The sequence below is a fragment of the Callithrix jacchus genome, chromosome 4 (assembly GCF_049354715.1).
Source record: "Callithrix jacchus isolate 240 chromosome 4, calJac240_pri, whole genome shotgun sequence".
NCBI classification, from domain to species: domain Eukaryota; kingdom Metazoa; phylum Chordata; class Mammalia; order Primates; family Cebidae; genus Callithrix; species Callithrix jacchus.
The window spans coordinates 137,486,764-137,500,325 of NC_133505.1; the positions used below are offsets into that span (position 1 = coordinate 137,486,764).

Here is a 13,562-nt window from a genome sequence, read left to right on the forward strand (position 1 = left end):
GAGGATTAAATAAGACAATAAACATCAACTGTTCTATATCATGCCTGACATATAGTAAGTGTTCAAAGATTACTTTATGGTAATCTGAATTGTTTGTTTCAGGGCTGTTTGTTTCATCTCTGCAGCTTTCTTGTCCCCCTCTCTCTCCCTCTGCCACCTCTAATCCCAAACTCATTTTATCTAGCCACGATGATGAGACAGCCTATTCTGATCTCTTCTCTTCAGTCCCTTCTTTAAAGTACCTAAGTACCTAAGTACTCCCTGAGCTCAGATTAGATTATGCACTTCCATGATCAAAGACCTTTAATTGGTCACCTTTGTTCAAATAGCATGGTACATAGCAGGACATTCAATAGTCTATAAGCTTTGACACCACTCCACTCTTCCAGCTTCAACTCATAAGACACTCTCTGGCCTGAACCACCTATCATTCAGTTACTCTCAAATTATTCTTCCCTATCCTCCTTAAATCCTAACCAGCACTCCTGTCATGTGTTTGAGGAGGGCATTCTTCAGTTAACCACCTTCCAGGCTCAGCTCAAATGTCCCTCTGCTTTTTCTTAGCTGGATCTCACTCAGTCACCCAGGCTGGAGTCAGTGGCATGATCATGGCTCAGTGCAGCCCTGACCTCCCCAGGCCCAAGCAGTCCTCCCACCTCAGCCTCCCAAGTAGCTGGGACTACAGGCATATGCCACCACATTCAGCTAATTTTTGTATTTTTTGTAGACAGGGTTTCACCATGTTTCCCAGGTTGGTCTCGAACTCCTCCGCTCAAGCAATCCACCCGCCTCAGCCTCCCAAAGTAGCAAGAGCCACCATGCCCAGCCTTCAAATGCCGTATTTTTAGTGAACTCAGCCCACTTTCCTGGCTGGAGTTAATCAGTCTTTCTTCAGTGCTTCCACTAGACTTTGTTTCTATGTTGATCTGGAAGCTGACATTATTGTCATTTATTTATTTGCCTATTCCCCCAACTTACCTTTGTTTAGACATTCAATGAAGGCTTGCTGAAAGTGAATGAAACAGGAAGAAAGAATATGACAAACGTCTGCCTAACAGCTGCCTGACATCTCCCTGGTAATGTCACTTGCTCATAGAGGTTCTTTGAAGATTGACACTTTACAAATTAGCATCCTGTTCAAACTGAAAGACTCCAGAGAGTCATCTCAATGGAAGGTATGCAAGTAGAATAGCTGTAACACCATTCATGGGTTTGCAGAGTGGGAGAAGAGAAGCATGTAAGTGAGTAAATGGATACTGACTTAAACTCAGGTATTCTTAACGGTTCCTCCTGAAATTAAGATGTCTCTCTTCTGAGAGAGAAGCCTGGAGACCCTCTCCATCTTATTATTTTGTAAGTCAGGGTACACACTTTACAGCTGGGTCTAAGACTGCATGCTCATGCCAAGTCCCTGATGCAAGAATGTGGGAGGCACTGCCGGCAGCTTGTCCTTGATAGACTCCTCCAGTTACCAGTAAAGGGGGCCAGAGACAGGTTAGAACACAACATGAGAACGAGCCCAAGAAGGTGGCTGCCAATTGCTTCTCTCCACATTCTTCCAAATCCTCCAGAGGATCATTTGAATATGACTCTTTTCATCAGTTTTCATTTTTAGACCAATATTTTTGGAAATTTTTCACTAAAGTAGTCAATGACAGCTCAGCATAGTTAACAAGTCCATGTCAATTTTGACACTGGCCCATTGATTGCCCTTTCTTTCCCCAGAAATTTTGGAGTTACCACACAACCCATGCCACCATCAATTAGGGGCCACCTTCTAACTGTGAATGATGGGTGACAGATAAGGCCCAGTAGAGCAGAGGAGACTATGACCTCATGCAGCCAGCAAGGATGGATGCGCCTTGGGAAGAAGGAGATGAGGCCGCATCACGGCCCCTCTACCATGTTCACTGTGGCCATCTCTGCTGGTCTATCTCCACTCTTAAAGGGAAGGCATCATGACTTACTCTCCTCTGTATACCCAGCATCTAGTCCAGAGGTTGGGTTCTAGTAGAATTGAATGTTTGTTGAATAAATGATTAAACCAACGCACTTCTCAGAGAAGTATTCAGAGTAGGATATACGAGGAAGAATTTCTACATGTGGGAAACGTCTTGTTTCTCTTTCCTTGGTATTAGTTATATCACCTGTGTATAAAGGAAAATTCCCTTTCTTTTAGATACAAGTACTTAGGTACAGTGGCATAACTATTAAGAAATTTTAACTCTAAAATTGAGGAAATACAGGAAAAATTCTTCCTATATCTGAGAATACATAGAAAGAACATATATAACGAGGTTTGCTTTGTACTTTTCATTACAAATAAACTCATCACACACAAAAAAATCTCAGCTTCCCAGGGTCATCCCACCCCTGCCAGATACATACTCATCTCTGAAAGAGCTTGGAAGATGGACCTTTCAATTCCTCTACACTTAATAGCTGAGTTACAGAGTAACTTGCAAGCAATCCTATCAGAATTCGTGAGGCAATTTAAACAGAGCAAAGTCCACAAAAAGTTCCACTGAGATGGGCTGAACAAAGGCCAGAGCCCTAGAGAAAAACACATGCAGGCTCAGAGCAAAGCTGCCCCCGTCCCGAGTGTGAATCCCATGGTCGCCGCGGGATCTGGTTGGCAATGAGCTCTGTGCTGTCAGCTTTCCTGAGGGAGCTCCCCGGCTGGTTCCTGTTCTATGGGGTCTTCCTCCCCGTGACTTTGCTGCTACTCCTCCTCATCGCCTACTTCAGGATCAAATTGATTGAAGGTGAGTGCAAGGCCACGAAAGGAAGGAATTGGGCATCCTTTCCCACAGCACATCTTGAAATATGCCAATGCACCGTCAGTGTTTTCCGGCCTGGAGAAACTCTTTTTTTTTTTTTTTTTTTGTAGTTCTTTCTCAATCAGTGTTCTCTCAAGTTCCTTGATCAAATTGCCCAAGTTTGATCCTTTCCACAGTATGGATCTTGTGCTGGGATGTGAAGGCCTGCTGTTGGGGGCCCTCACCTGTAGCACCTCACAGTCATGCTATGAATCAGCAATTTTGACATGTGGTTGCTTTCTCTCAAGGCAGTAGAATCACATACATGAAAACACTGCTCATGGTCGGCCTTCTCTACATGACAGATGTGTTTATGCAGCCACATGTGTGTGCATGCTGTGCGTGCATATGCACCTGCATGCACACACACAACTTTCTCATCCACTGAACTTCCGGTCAGGGAATGTTCCAAACGTTCTGCTGTCACAGTCTTTGTGAATGGAAAGCCCTCATAGATAAATAATTGACCTTGGTGTAAACATTCCATGGGATTATAGTCTTAAGGTGGAAAAAACAAAACAAAACCAAAAAACTCAGGAAGCTTAAGATGATTTGGAATGGACATTTGGGTCTTGGACTGACACCGTTTGTTCTGCTATAATTAAAATTAATGAAACTGGGCTGTAACTAGACAGACTATGTGTTAATACTGTGCCCAGTCAAGGTTAATAACTATTTGAGCAAAATCAACAAAGACCAGTCATATTTCTTAATTTGGATAGTGTCATAATAAAATAACAAAACAAATTTGAAAACACCTCTTCTTCCACAAAAGCTTGCCAAACAAGAAATGCCTTCATTATGTTATTAATAAGCAAATGTTCAAAATATTAAATCACTAATGCTGTAACATATAACCTAACCAAAAGAAGTACAATGAAGGCTATTTATTTCTAAGATGAGATTTAGAACATAAAGAAATCCTAGGAGACATAGAGAGCAGGTCATAGAATCAAGTTTTTCATCATAACTTACTCAAATATCCCCTGCCTTTCATATTTTGTGCCTCATTTTTATGAACAGCCCTTTTGTTGAGTGATCAAGCCATATTCTGCCTTGCTCTGTAAGATTCATGTGATAAATCCTTTTTTTATTTTAAGTCAGTTTATCCTCCACTGCCTCAAGACCAGTCTGTTGGATGCTGTGTCTCCCAGCCATTCATTACCCCTGAGCCCTGGAAGGAGCCTCCAAAAAGGAATAGAATATAAGAAATCCCCAGCATCCTAACCAGGACTTCCCTTCAGTGTCTTCCAAGTCGAAAAGTTTTCAAAGTTGTTGCGATGATTCCCGTCAGTAACACTCACCGCATCTTAGCCTCCTACTGACATGGAGCATCCCAGGGACAATAAAAGGATGCTGATGTCACCATCAGGCACTTGGAGACTTCCTGTAGTTTCCAGATTTCATATCTGTCTGCCTCCTTGGCGAAATGAAATTTTCAGTATTTCAAAAACTGCAGCAAGTGCAGGTCTAGATAGTCTCATGGATATCAAGGTCCCATTTTGGCCTCTACCTCCCAGCTATCATAAGCCAGTTAATTCAGTGGGACATCTGGTATTTGGGACAGACTGCAAAAAGAGGGCGAATCTGTTTTACAGTTTTAGTCGTTCCTGGAAAATCATCTGTAATAATGTAACATGTAAATGGGTCTATCATATTTTATTTAGATAATTCTGAGGTATAAATGTATCAATCACGTTCCTTTAGAATGCACTGGAAAAGTTAATGTGCAGGATATGGCCTGGCATCACTGGGACCGATGCAGGGAAAATGTAGTGTAAGTGCCAGCCCCAGAGGAGGTGCTCCATATGTATCCATCTCTGTGATGATTGCACAGTGATGCTGTCCTATCTTCAGCACACCCCTGCCCATGCAAGTTTTCTAGAGATCAAGTCTCAGACAAAAGTTACTACCTTACAACTGTAAGGTAGTAACTTTTCCAATACAATTGGAAGTACTTCTGAAGGATTTGAGTGAAGGGAGCAGAGGCTCCCAATAACCTCCTCATTCTTCATACTTCCTTCCCCCCTCTTCATTCCAAATTCTGACATGCTACTGAGCTTTTCTTGATGAGAAGTCACACTTGGCCACAACAGTTAAGTCTATCTCTTATCTCAAAGCCTTCATTTTTGTAGCATAGAATCTAACCCAAGGGAAAGCAAGAATGTCAGCCTTACATGATGAGGGTCATTGCTCACTGGGTAGAGTCCTTACACCAACTTTAAAGCTTACTGCAAACTTATGTCATGTTCTAGATCGCGATAATTCTCATTCATTCATTGAACAAATATTTTATCAGTCTATCATATACCCGGGATTGTCCCAGATACTGGAACAGATTTTTACTATGGGCTTTTAAGCCTAAGAGAAAATAATTCCAGTTCTAGAAAACCACAAAAGGCATCTGGCAAAATCAGAAGTTAGAGGAGATGTTGCAAATCTGTGTGTTTTTGACTGGCCTCACTAACTGTCTGGTCAAAGAGCTGTAATAATGACCTAGCCTTTTCTCTTAAGTCTTTTCCCCAAATGTCAAGGCTGAGCACTTCACCAGAGGTGGGATCCTCTGCAGAGCATGGGCACCCCCAGCGACGTTATGAGCCTCCATTGTCTGTGGTTTTCCCCCATTGTCTCCTACTTAGGCTTGCTCTAATTGAAGTGTGCCTGGAGCTTCCAGGCTGCAGGTAGGAATTATAGGAGTGAGTAAGGAGGCAGAACAAAAATGTGTGCATCGATTACTTAACACAATGGGGGTCCCATCTGAATTGTATTGTTGGAAAGAATACTAATGACTAGAAGCACCATTAGTAGTGGCTGCCAACAATCTGGAGGATGCTGAGGGAGGATGTCAAAAGCGTTTAAACCAGAGCAACTCCATGTTGAATAGGAGCTAGGTAAAACGAGGGTGAGACCTACTGGGCTGCATTTCCAGATGGTTGAGGCATTCTAAGTCACAGGATAAGATAGGAAGTTGGCACAAGATACAGGTCATAAAGACCTGGCTGATAAAACAGGGTGCAGAAAGAAAATCGTCAAAACCCACTCACCAAAATCAAGATGGCAATGAGAGTGACCTCTGGTCAGCCTCACTGCTACACTTGCACCAGCGCCATGACAGTTTTCAAATGCCCCGGCAATGTCAGGAAGTTACCCTACCTGGTCTAAAAAGGTGTGGCATAAATAATCTCCCCTGTGTTTAGCATATGATCAAGAAACAACCACAAAAATGGGCAACCCGCAGCCCTTGGGGCTGCTCTGCCTACGGAGTAGCCATTCTTTTATTCCTTTACTTTCTTTTTTTTTTTTTGAAACAGAGTCTCACTGTGTCACCCAGGCTGGAATGCAATGGCATGGTCTCGGTTCATTGCAACCTCTGCCCCCCGGGTTCAAGTGATTCTCCTGCCTCAGCCTCCCAAGTAGATGGGACTATAGGCACCCACCACCACGCCCGGTTAAATTTTTCATTTTTAGTAGAGATGGGGTTTCACTACATTGTCCAGGCTGGTCTCAAACTCCTGACCTCGTGATCTTCCCACCTCGGCTTCTAAAGTGCTGGGATTATAGGCATGAGCCACCATGCCCAGCTTGTTCCTTTACTTTCTTAATAAACTTGCTTTCACCTTATGGACTCACCTTGAATTCTCTCTTACACAAGATCCAAGGACCTTCTCCTGGGGTCTGGATCCGGACCCCTTAGCTGTCAGAAGGCAGCAAAGCTGAGTGGACCAAAGACCAAAGTCCTTCCCGATGTGAGTTTTTGTTCTGCTGAGACTGAGCGGAAAGCAAGCTGGGTGAGGAAAGTTCTTGACAGATTCCTTGTCAGGGCAGCAGCTGACGGGCAAGCTGTACCATATATTTTCTCCAGAAGTCACCTTTTGCTTGTATTTCCTTCCTCTCCCACATGGAATCTGTGCATCTTTTTTTTTTTTAGTAATTCTTGATGACATTTTCCAGTGGTAGTAGCCAACTATAGACTATGGATGGTTTTTCATTTTTATGTTGATCTGGTACCTTTAATTCCAGATATGCCTTTCTTATAAGAAGAAAAACCACTCAAACTCTAAGAACATGTAGCTTTGAAAAATTACAGTTCTTTCTGGCACCATTTTCCGAGGGGTAACTAGTGCTATCTTCTCTCCAGTTTGAGGGCAGATGAGATCACTGGAGCTGAAATAAAATATCCCCAGTTTGTATCTCTGCTTCATAGCATCCACTTAAAAAACTGTAAACAGATGGTCAAATGTCATCTCGTTAATCTTCCAACCAGGGTTATGGTAAGTGTAATCATTTCTATTTTGTTCCTGTAAAGAGAGGGACATTGATAGATTAACTGACATGTTCACAGAGCCCCAGAGTCCTGCATGCTAAAACATAAAAGCAGCTTCCCTGTCTCATACAGCTGGGTCTGTCAGACAAGAGCGCCATTTTAAGATGTGATGGAAAGCATGTGGAGGTATTATAATCACTCAACATTAATCCCCACACTTCAAGCCTTAGGAGGTAATGGTGCATGTAAATTTAATTAGTATGTAGAGAACATCAATTTTCTCACAAAGGAAGAAAGAAAATTCTCTAACATCCTGTACTCTTCATTCTGTGTCAATTTCCTTGAGAAGTAGCTTTTGGGGTGGAAGTCTGTGTCTCGAACTTCCCAAAGCCAAACCCTGCATCTGCCATTGTCATGGACACTGCATCCTCCAGGGTGGAAGTTTTCATTATCATATTTCCCTAAGTCCTGAAATTCCCAAACCTCTACTTCCAGTGCCACCCACCCCGAAAATACCATCATCCCGATCAGGAACCAACAGTTGTTGCAAATGACAAACATGGCCAAAAATAGTCATTATTTAAATAAATCTTACAGAGTGTCTACTGAAATGCCTAAACGTTTTTGCACAGAGTTGGATCCAAAAAGAAAGTCAGGTAGTTGATCAGTTCTTGGCCTTCAGCAACACACATCCTAAAACTATAACTAAAGCACTGATAATATGCAGGTTGGCTGGGCATCTCTCACTGAACTTCACATTCACTCTACTCAACCTCTCGAAGCTTCAGTCTCCTGGTCTGTAAAACAGAGATAATTCTATAGAATTGGTGTGGTGATTAAGTGAGGTAATACATATAAGGTTCTTAACAGTGCCCGTTCTAAACAACTGTTAGCCATTATTACCGCCACTGGCTTACAACGCACTGTTTGTGTTATTATAGCATTATAGTAGCTATTATTAAAATAGTCTTGGAATAATTAAGTACATTGCCCAAGGTTACCTACCCAGAAAGTGGTAGAAACAGGATTCGAACCTGGCTGGCTCCAGAGATAGCCCTCTTCACCGACACATCACCTCTGGAGTACTGAGTCCTAAGTAGGGGTTCTATCTGTTGAATCCTTTTGGTCCAGGAAGATAAACTTACCACCAACTATGGGACAGTTTTAAACAAAGCAAGAGTTTGACAAAATCTTTGAAGAATCTGATCAATCTGTTAATGTAACAGGAATCATAACAAACATAATAGGGCACACTGCATTGTTTGCAGGATTTTTTCATGCATGACCACGACTTTGGGTGTTTTCAAGGCCACCTGCCTATCTCGTCTCTCTGCACACCCTCCTTAATAGACCCACTGAAATGAAATGACAGCCAAATTGCAAGCTCTTTAGGAGAGGAAGGCACTATTTTATTTCTCTCACTCTCCACATGGTGCCTAGCAGAGACACTTTATTCACCGGGTAGATGATTCACTGTAGATTGATGAGCTTCCTCTTGGCCTCGCCATTCTAGCTCTCTCTCCACTCCTACGAGTTCACTTTTTTCAGTCTCATTATTCAGGTCACACATTTTCAGCTCTACAATCTGTAGCCTGGTCCCTCATTCAAGGCACCCTATCGTGGGGTTAGCCATTGGTAATTAAGAATAAAAGGGAATAAATTACTCATATTTCAGTGGGTAAAAATGTAAACCATGGGCCATCTCAAAGGAATGCCTTTGAAATAGCGATAATCCACAGAAAGCTGGTGTGACTCAGTAGCTGAAAGGGTGGTCTCTGAAGTCTGACTGTCTGGAATCAAATCCTACAGGCAGACTTGTATTCTCCTTCTCAGGAATTATGTGAACATTCTGTCCTTTACTTTTCCCGTAACAAATTGCCAACAGTTCCAGGTTGCATCACACTGAAAGCTACATTTGTGGGTGATCAATACCTAGTGTGGGGAGACTCCCCTTGTTTAGTGTGTGTTTGCCTGAATTCATCAGTTTCTGTGATCTCGGGCAAACTACTTCATCATGATTTCTCTCTGCCCCAGTTTGCTCATCAGTAATTTAAGAATAATAATAACCAGCTCATCATGTCTTCACAAGAATTGAACGAGAAAGATTGCAAAGGGCTTCACACAGTGCCTGTCATGCAGCAAGTGCTCAAGGAGTACTGGCTATTAAATATTGAGGCCCATGTTGTCAGGGGCTTGTCACTTTCAGTGCACATGTACCCTCCCCGACTGACATGATAAGCATTTGTGGAGGCCTGGTCAGGGAAAGTGCATGTGTGCTGGGGTACATGGCATACAGGGTATCCAGCAAGGGCTAAACTGCATGGTCTTTACATGGGAGCCAAAGAGAGCATATTCAGGTTCAAGTCTATAAACTTATTTATTATCTCCCATGAGATTAGAAGCTCCTGGTCTCTGGCTTGATTAATTATACTTCTGAAAATAAAAGTTTTGAGGGTGAAAGCAGGATCAGTTGTGTATATTGGTTTCAGGAAGAGGGCTGTGTCCACTGATGTACCAGGAGGATCCCAACAAATATCTGTCAGGATCGCAATAGAGATCTCAGGGCTAGAGATCAAATCTGGTTATTGCCAGAGACATAACAGTTGAAGCTAAGGAGCAGATAAAAGCCAAAGGGAGGAGAATGATGGGGACAGGCAGAGAGAGGTGTTGTGTCAAATGCTGCTGAGGAAGAGAACTAGGGATTGGAAAATACCACTAGATTCAGTAATTCGATGTCATGGGTGAGTTTTAATATTTTAGTAGATCAGCTTTAACTGAAATTATATATGAAGGGGTTAAGGAATGAGCAAGTTGCAAAAAGTTGAAATAAGAGTCCTCAGTAAAATATGCCACGAGGTAAAAGGGAGAAAACTAATTTGACTTGTCTAAACACCGTAAGTGCCCAAACACATTCTGGGGAGGGGTGACACTCTTACTGTGGGGGTTTCAACTTAATCAGGTAAATCTAAATATACTTAGCATGTAACAATTCTCATGACAGTGGGAGGTTTCCTGCTCCAACCAGGGCCATTCTTTAGAAAGAAGCCTTTATATTTCCATTGGATGTGACTGAGGAGATAAGAATAGATCCTGTAATAGAATCTGCTTGGAAGACCTGGACTTCTGTGACTTGCCAAGGCCACCAGTGTCAGATATGCTGGCCAACAGCCTTTATGAGCTCTCAATGACCAAGGGCACTCAGATGTCTCCAAATTAGTAACTAATACTTTTCCTTTCAGTTAATGAAGAACTGTCCCAGACTTGTGACCGCCAACACAATCCCAAGGATGGCTCTTCCCTGTACCAGAGAATGAAATGGACGTGATGTTGGGGACTTTCCAATAACTAAAGCACAATGAGTGTCTCCTGGTTATCGAGCAATGGTCAACAGTTCAGCTAATAAAGTAGGTTCATAAGAACCATGGCAAAAGAGAAAGAATACTAAGATACAAGTTCTGAACCATGTTGAAAAGTAGTGATTATCCAAGAGGACTTCTCAGAGACTCAGCCAAAGGAGCAGCTCTGAAAAGTGCCAAGAACAGAGTTCTTGGGTCTACAGACTGGACACATTGTAACTTTTTAACTTTTATTGTGACTGTGTCTGCTCTAAAGGGCATATTTAAAAAATAAAATTATGCAGCACCTTACTACATAATCCCCATGGGAACCCATATTATTCCGATTTTAGAGGTGAAGAAATCCTGGTAGAAATCCAATGAATGGCAAAAGATGAATACCTTGGAGAGAGCTCAGCAGATTCTGTATGCAAGAGTATTTCTGCTTGCTCTTCCCACAGTTCAGCAATTCTTAAATGACTGTTCAGGTATCATTTTTGGACCTAACTTTGCTTCTCTCCTTTCCCCAATTGCTCTCACAAATCATTATTTTCATAAACATGAAAAAACAAGAGGAGTCACCCACACTAAGTGTGGATCATCCACAAATGTAGGTTTCAGCATGATGTGGCCTGGAAATGTTGGCGCTTTGGTAATGGGAAAAGGAAAAGACAGAATGTTCACATAATTTATCTCTAACTATGCAGAGAAGTCAACATTTCACTACAATTCTTCTCTTTCAGTGGGAGCCCCAAAGAGCCAACACAAATAATTGAAGAGAAACTTAATTCAAGGGGTAAACTAGATCGTGGTTACTGTTGTGCTTCCCACATTCTTCCAGTTAACATAAACCAGAGATGTTCAATACATTCTAAGTGTAAGACTGGTTACATTCCAATCGTTGTGCAGGGCACTAACAGGCTGAGTAATTCACTTCATAAAACATAATGAATGTGGTCACCTGTAAGAGATGCACCTGTTTCAGTAGTGGATTACAGTCATACAAAAGGTTGTGCAGATGACCAAAAGCAAGAACACACCACCAGTGCCGAATTGCTACTACTTCTTCCCCTGAGACCCACCCTAAAATTCTTCACACCCATCCCAGGCCCATGGGTAGTCTCCATTTGCACTTCTTGCATAATATAAAACTTATTGCTAGAATAAAGACATTTCTGCATTTTATTGTACTTGATCACAATGAAAATGTCTGCTGGGGTTTCAGACTGAACTAATTCAGAATAACAGTGCTCTTGCCATATGGAAGGAATAACAATATTCTTTTAGTTTTGGGAGCGATCTCTTTTTAGCCCCTGGTGGAAATCAGCTTATGTAAAAATGCTTTCTTTAACAGAAAGTGTGAAAGGACACATCGTATTCCTATCTCAGGCAGCTGCCAGCCAAATCTGTGGCTCAGCTATCAAGGTTTGCTCCATCTTCCTCCAATAATGGGCACTTCAGAGGCCCAATTCCGGCTCTGGCGGGTGCTGTTCCACCATCTCAGCTACTGTGACAACAGATGAACTTTATACAGACATGTTTACAGCACCAAGCACTACTTAGTTCTTTGAAGCAAGACCCGTTTCTTTGTCTGCCATCCAATGAGAGTAGAGAATCTCCAGTGAAACTGACTTATCTATAAATGTTTTGTATATGTAGAGAAGCAGAAGCATGTTCATTTTCCCATGAAGGAACAAGTCCCAGGGGCTTATCATCTGCCTGAAGGCACTGCTAACAAATTTGTCAAATCCTTTATCCAGCACAGCTTTACTAAGCAGCTGCATAGTCACTCCTTTGCCTTTCTCATGCTCATGGGTCCAGTTTAAGATCTTGTTCAGTCCTTTTCATTCCTGCTGCTGAAACAAGCTGTCTTGGCCTCCACCTAGACCAGGTCGGCGGTCTCCCAACATTATCCTACATTCAGTGGCATCCTATGCTCCAAAGCCTTTCACCAGGGGCCAGAAATGTGCCCACTAAAGGTCTCACTACAAAGGTTCCTAATTGTATTCCAAATGCTATAGCATCTGACACAGTTCACCAATACGGATACTGTTTCTCCAATTGGAGACCTTCAATAAAGCACTTTAATAGGTGCTCTAATTTCTGTCACATTGTCATTATTTTTCAACAAAATTTGTCAAAAAACATGTGTGTGTGTATCTTTTGGAGAGAGTCTTGCTGTGTCACTTAGGCTAAGGTGAAGTGGTGCAATCATAGCTCATGGAAACCTCAAACTCTTGGGGCTCAAGCGATCCTTCTACCTCAGCCTCTGGTTACAGGACAGGAGGGCTAAGCCTTACCTGGCTTTTTTTTTTTTTTTTTTTTTTTTTTGGGAGATACAGGGTCTCACTAGATTGACTATGCTATTCTTGAATTCCTGACCTCAAGTTATGCTCCTGCCTCACCTCCCACACTATTGGGATTACAGGGGTGAGCCACTGTGATCAGCTAAAAATTTAATAGAATGAACTCAAAGCTGTAAATATGATCTTCCCATCTCTCTTGATAACCATGTTGGTAATTGGGTGCTAGGGAACTGCTAGCCCATCCTAAACCTAGCTGACAGAACAGGCCCTTTGGGCAAGAAAGGGCCCATATTAGGTTTTCTGAAGTATTATTTGCAAACCTTTAAAAAAATAGTTAATCTGGCCAGGTGCCTCCAGAATTTTCCAGATATAATTTAATAGTGACAGGAGAATCCAAAAGAGGTAAAAGGTCCTAGAAGAGCTTTTTGTTGAAATCTCAAGTTCTTTGGCAAGACTTAGTGTCAGAAACCAGAGTTCAGAACTCTGATAACCATCAAAATTCTGAACTCTGATAACTCTCAGAATTCATAATGTTAAGTACATTTTGAAAATAAGTTTTCTGATTTCTATTTATGAAAAAAATCACTAGAATTTTCAAAGCATGCTCATAAGCTTCTTACTTTCTGACTTTATAATTGGTGTGCCAATCAGAAGAGGCCTCTGAATTTATCACAACGTAGGCAATGACATATAGTCTAACATGTGAGTGACAAGCAGAAGATAGCAGAAAACATGTATTCAAAAATACCATCCAATGTATAATTACCATCAAACAGATTGGGGATTTAAAAATATTCTTTCCACTTTTCAAATTTTTCAAATCCAAGTCTCAAAACCT

At 41.9% G+C, this 13,562-nt stretch overlaps 1 protein-coding gene across 1 annotated transcript; it reads left to right on the forward strand.

The window, feature by feature from the left end:
- Positions 1 to 1,206: 1,206 nt before the first annotated feature.
- Positions 1,207 to 12,565, forward strand: SMLR1 (small leucine rich protein 1). Its single transcript, XM_078370900.1, is given in 4 exon segments — positions 1,207 to 1,237; positions 2,530 to 2,625; positions 2,628 to 2,765; positions 10,323 to 12,565. Coding segments are annotated over 4 exon segments (351 nt in total). The 3' UTR covers positions 10,409 to 12,565.
- The last annotated feature ends 997 nt before the right edge of the window (positions 12,566 to 13,562 follow it).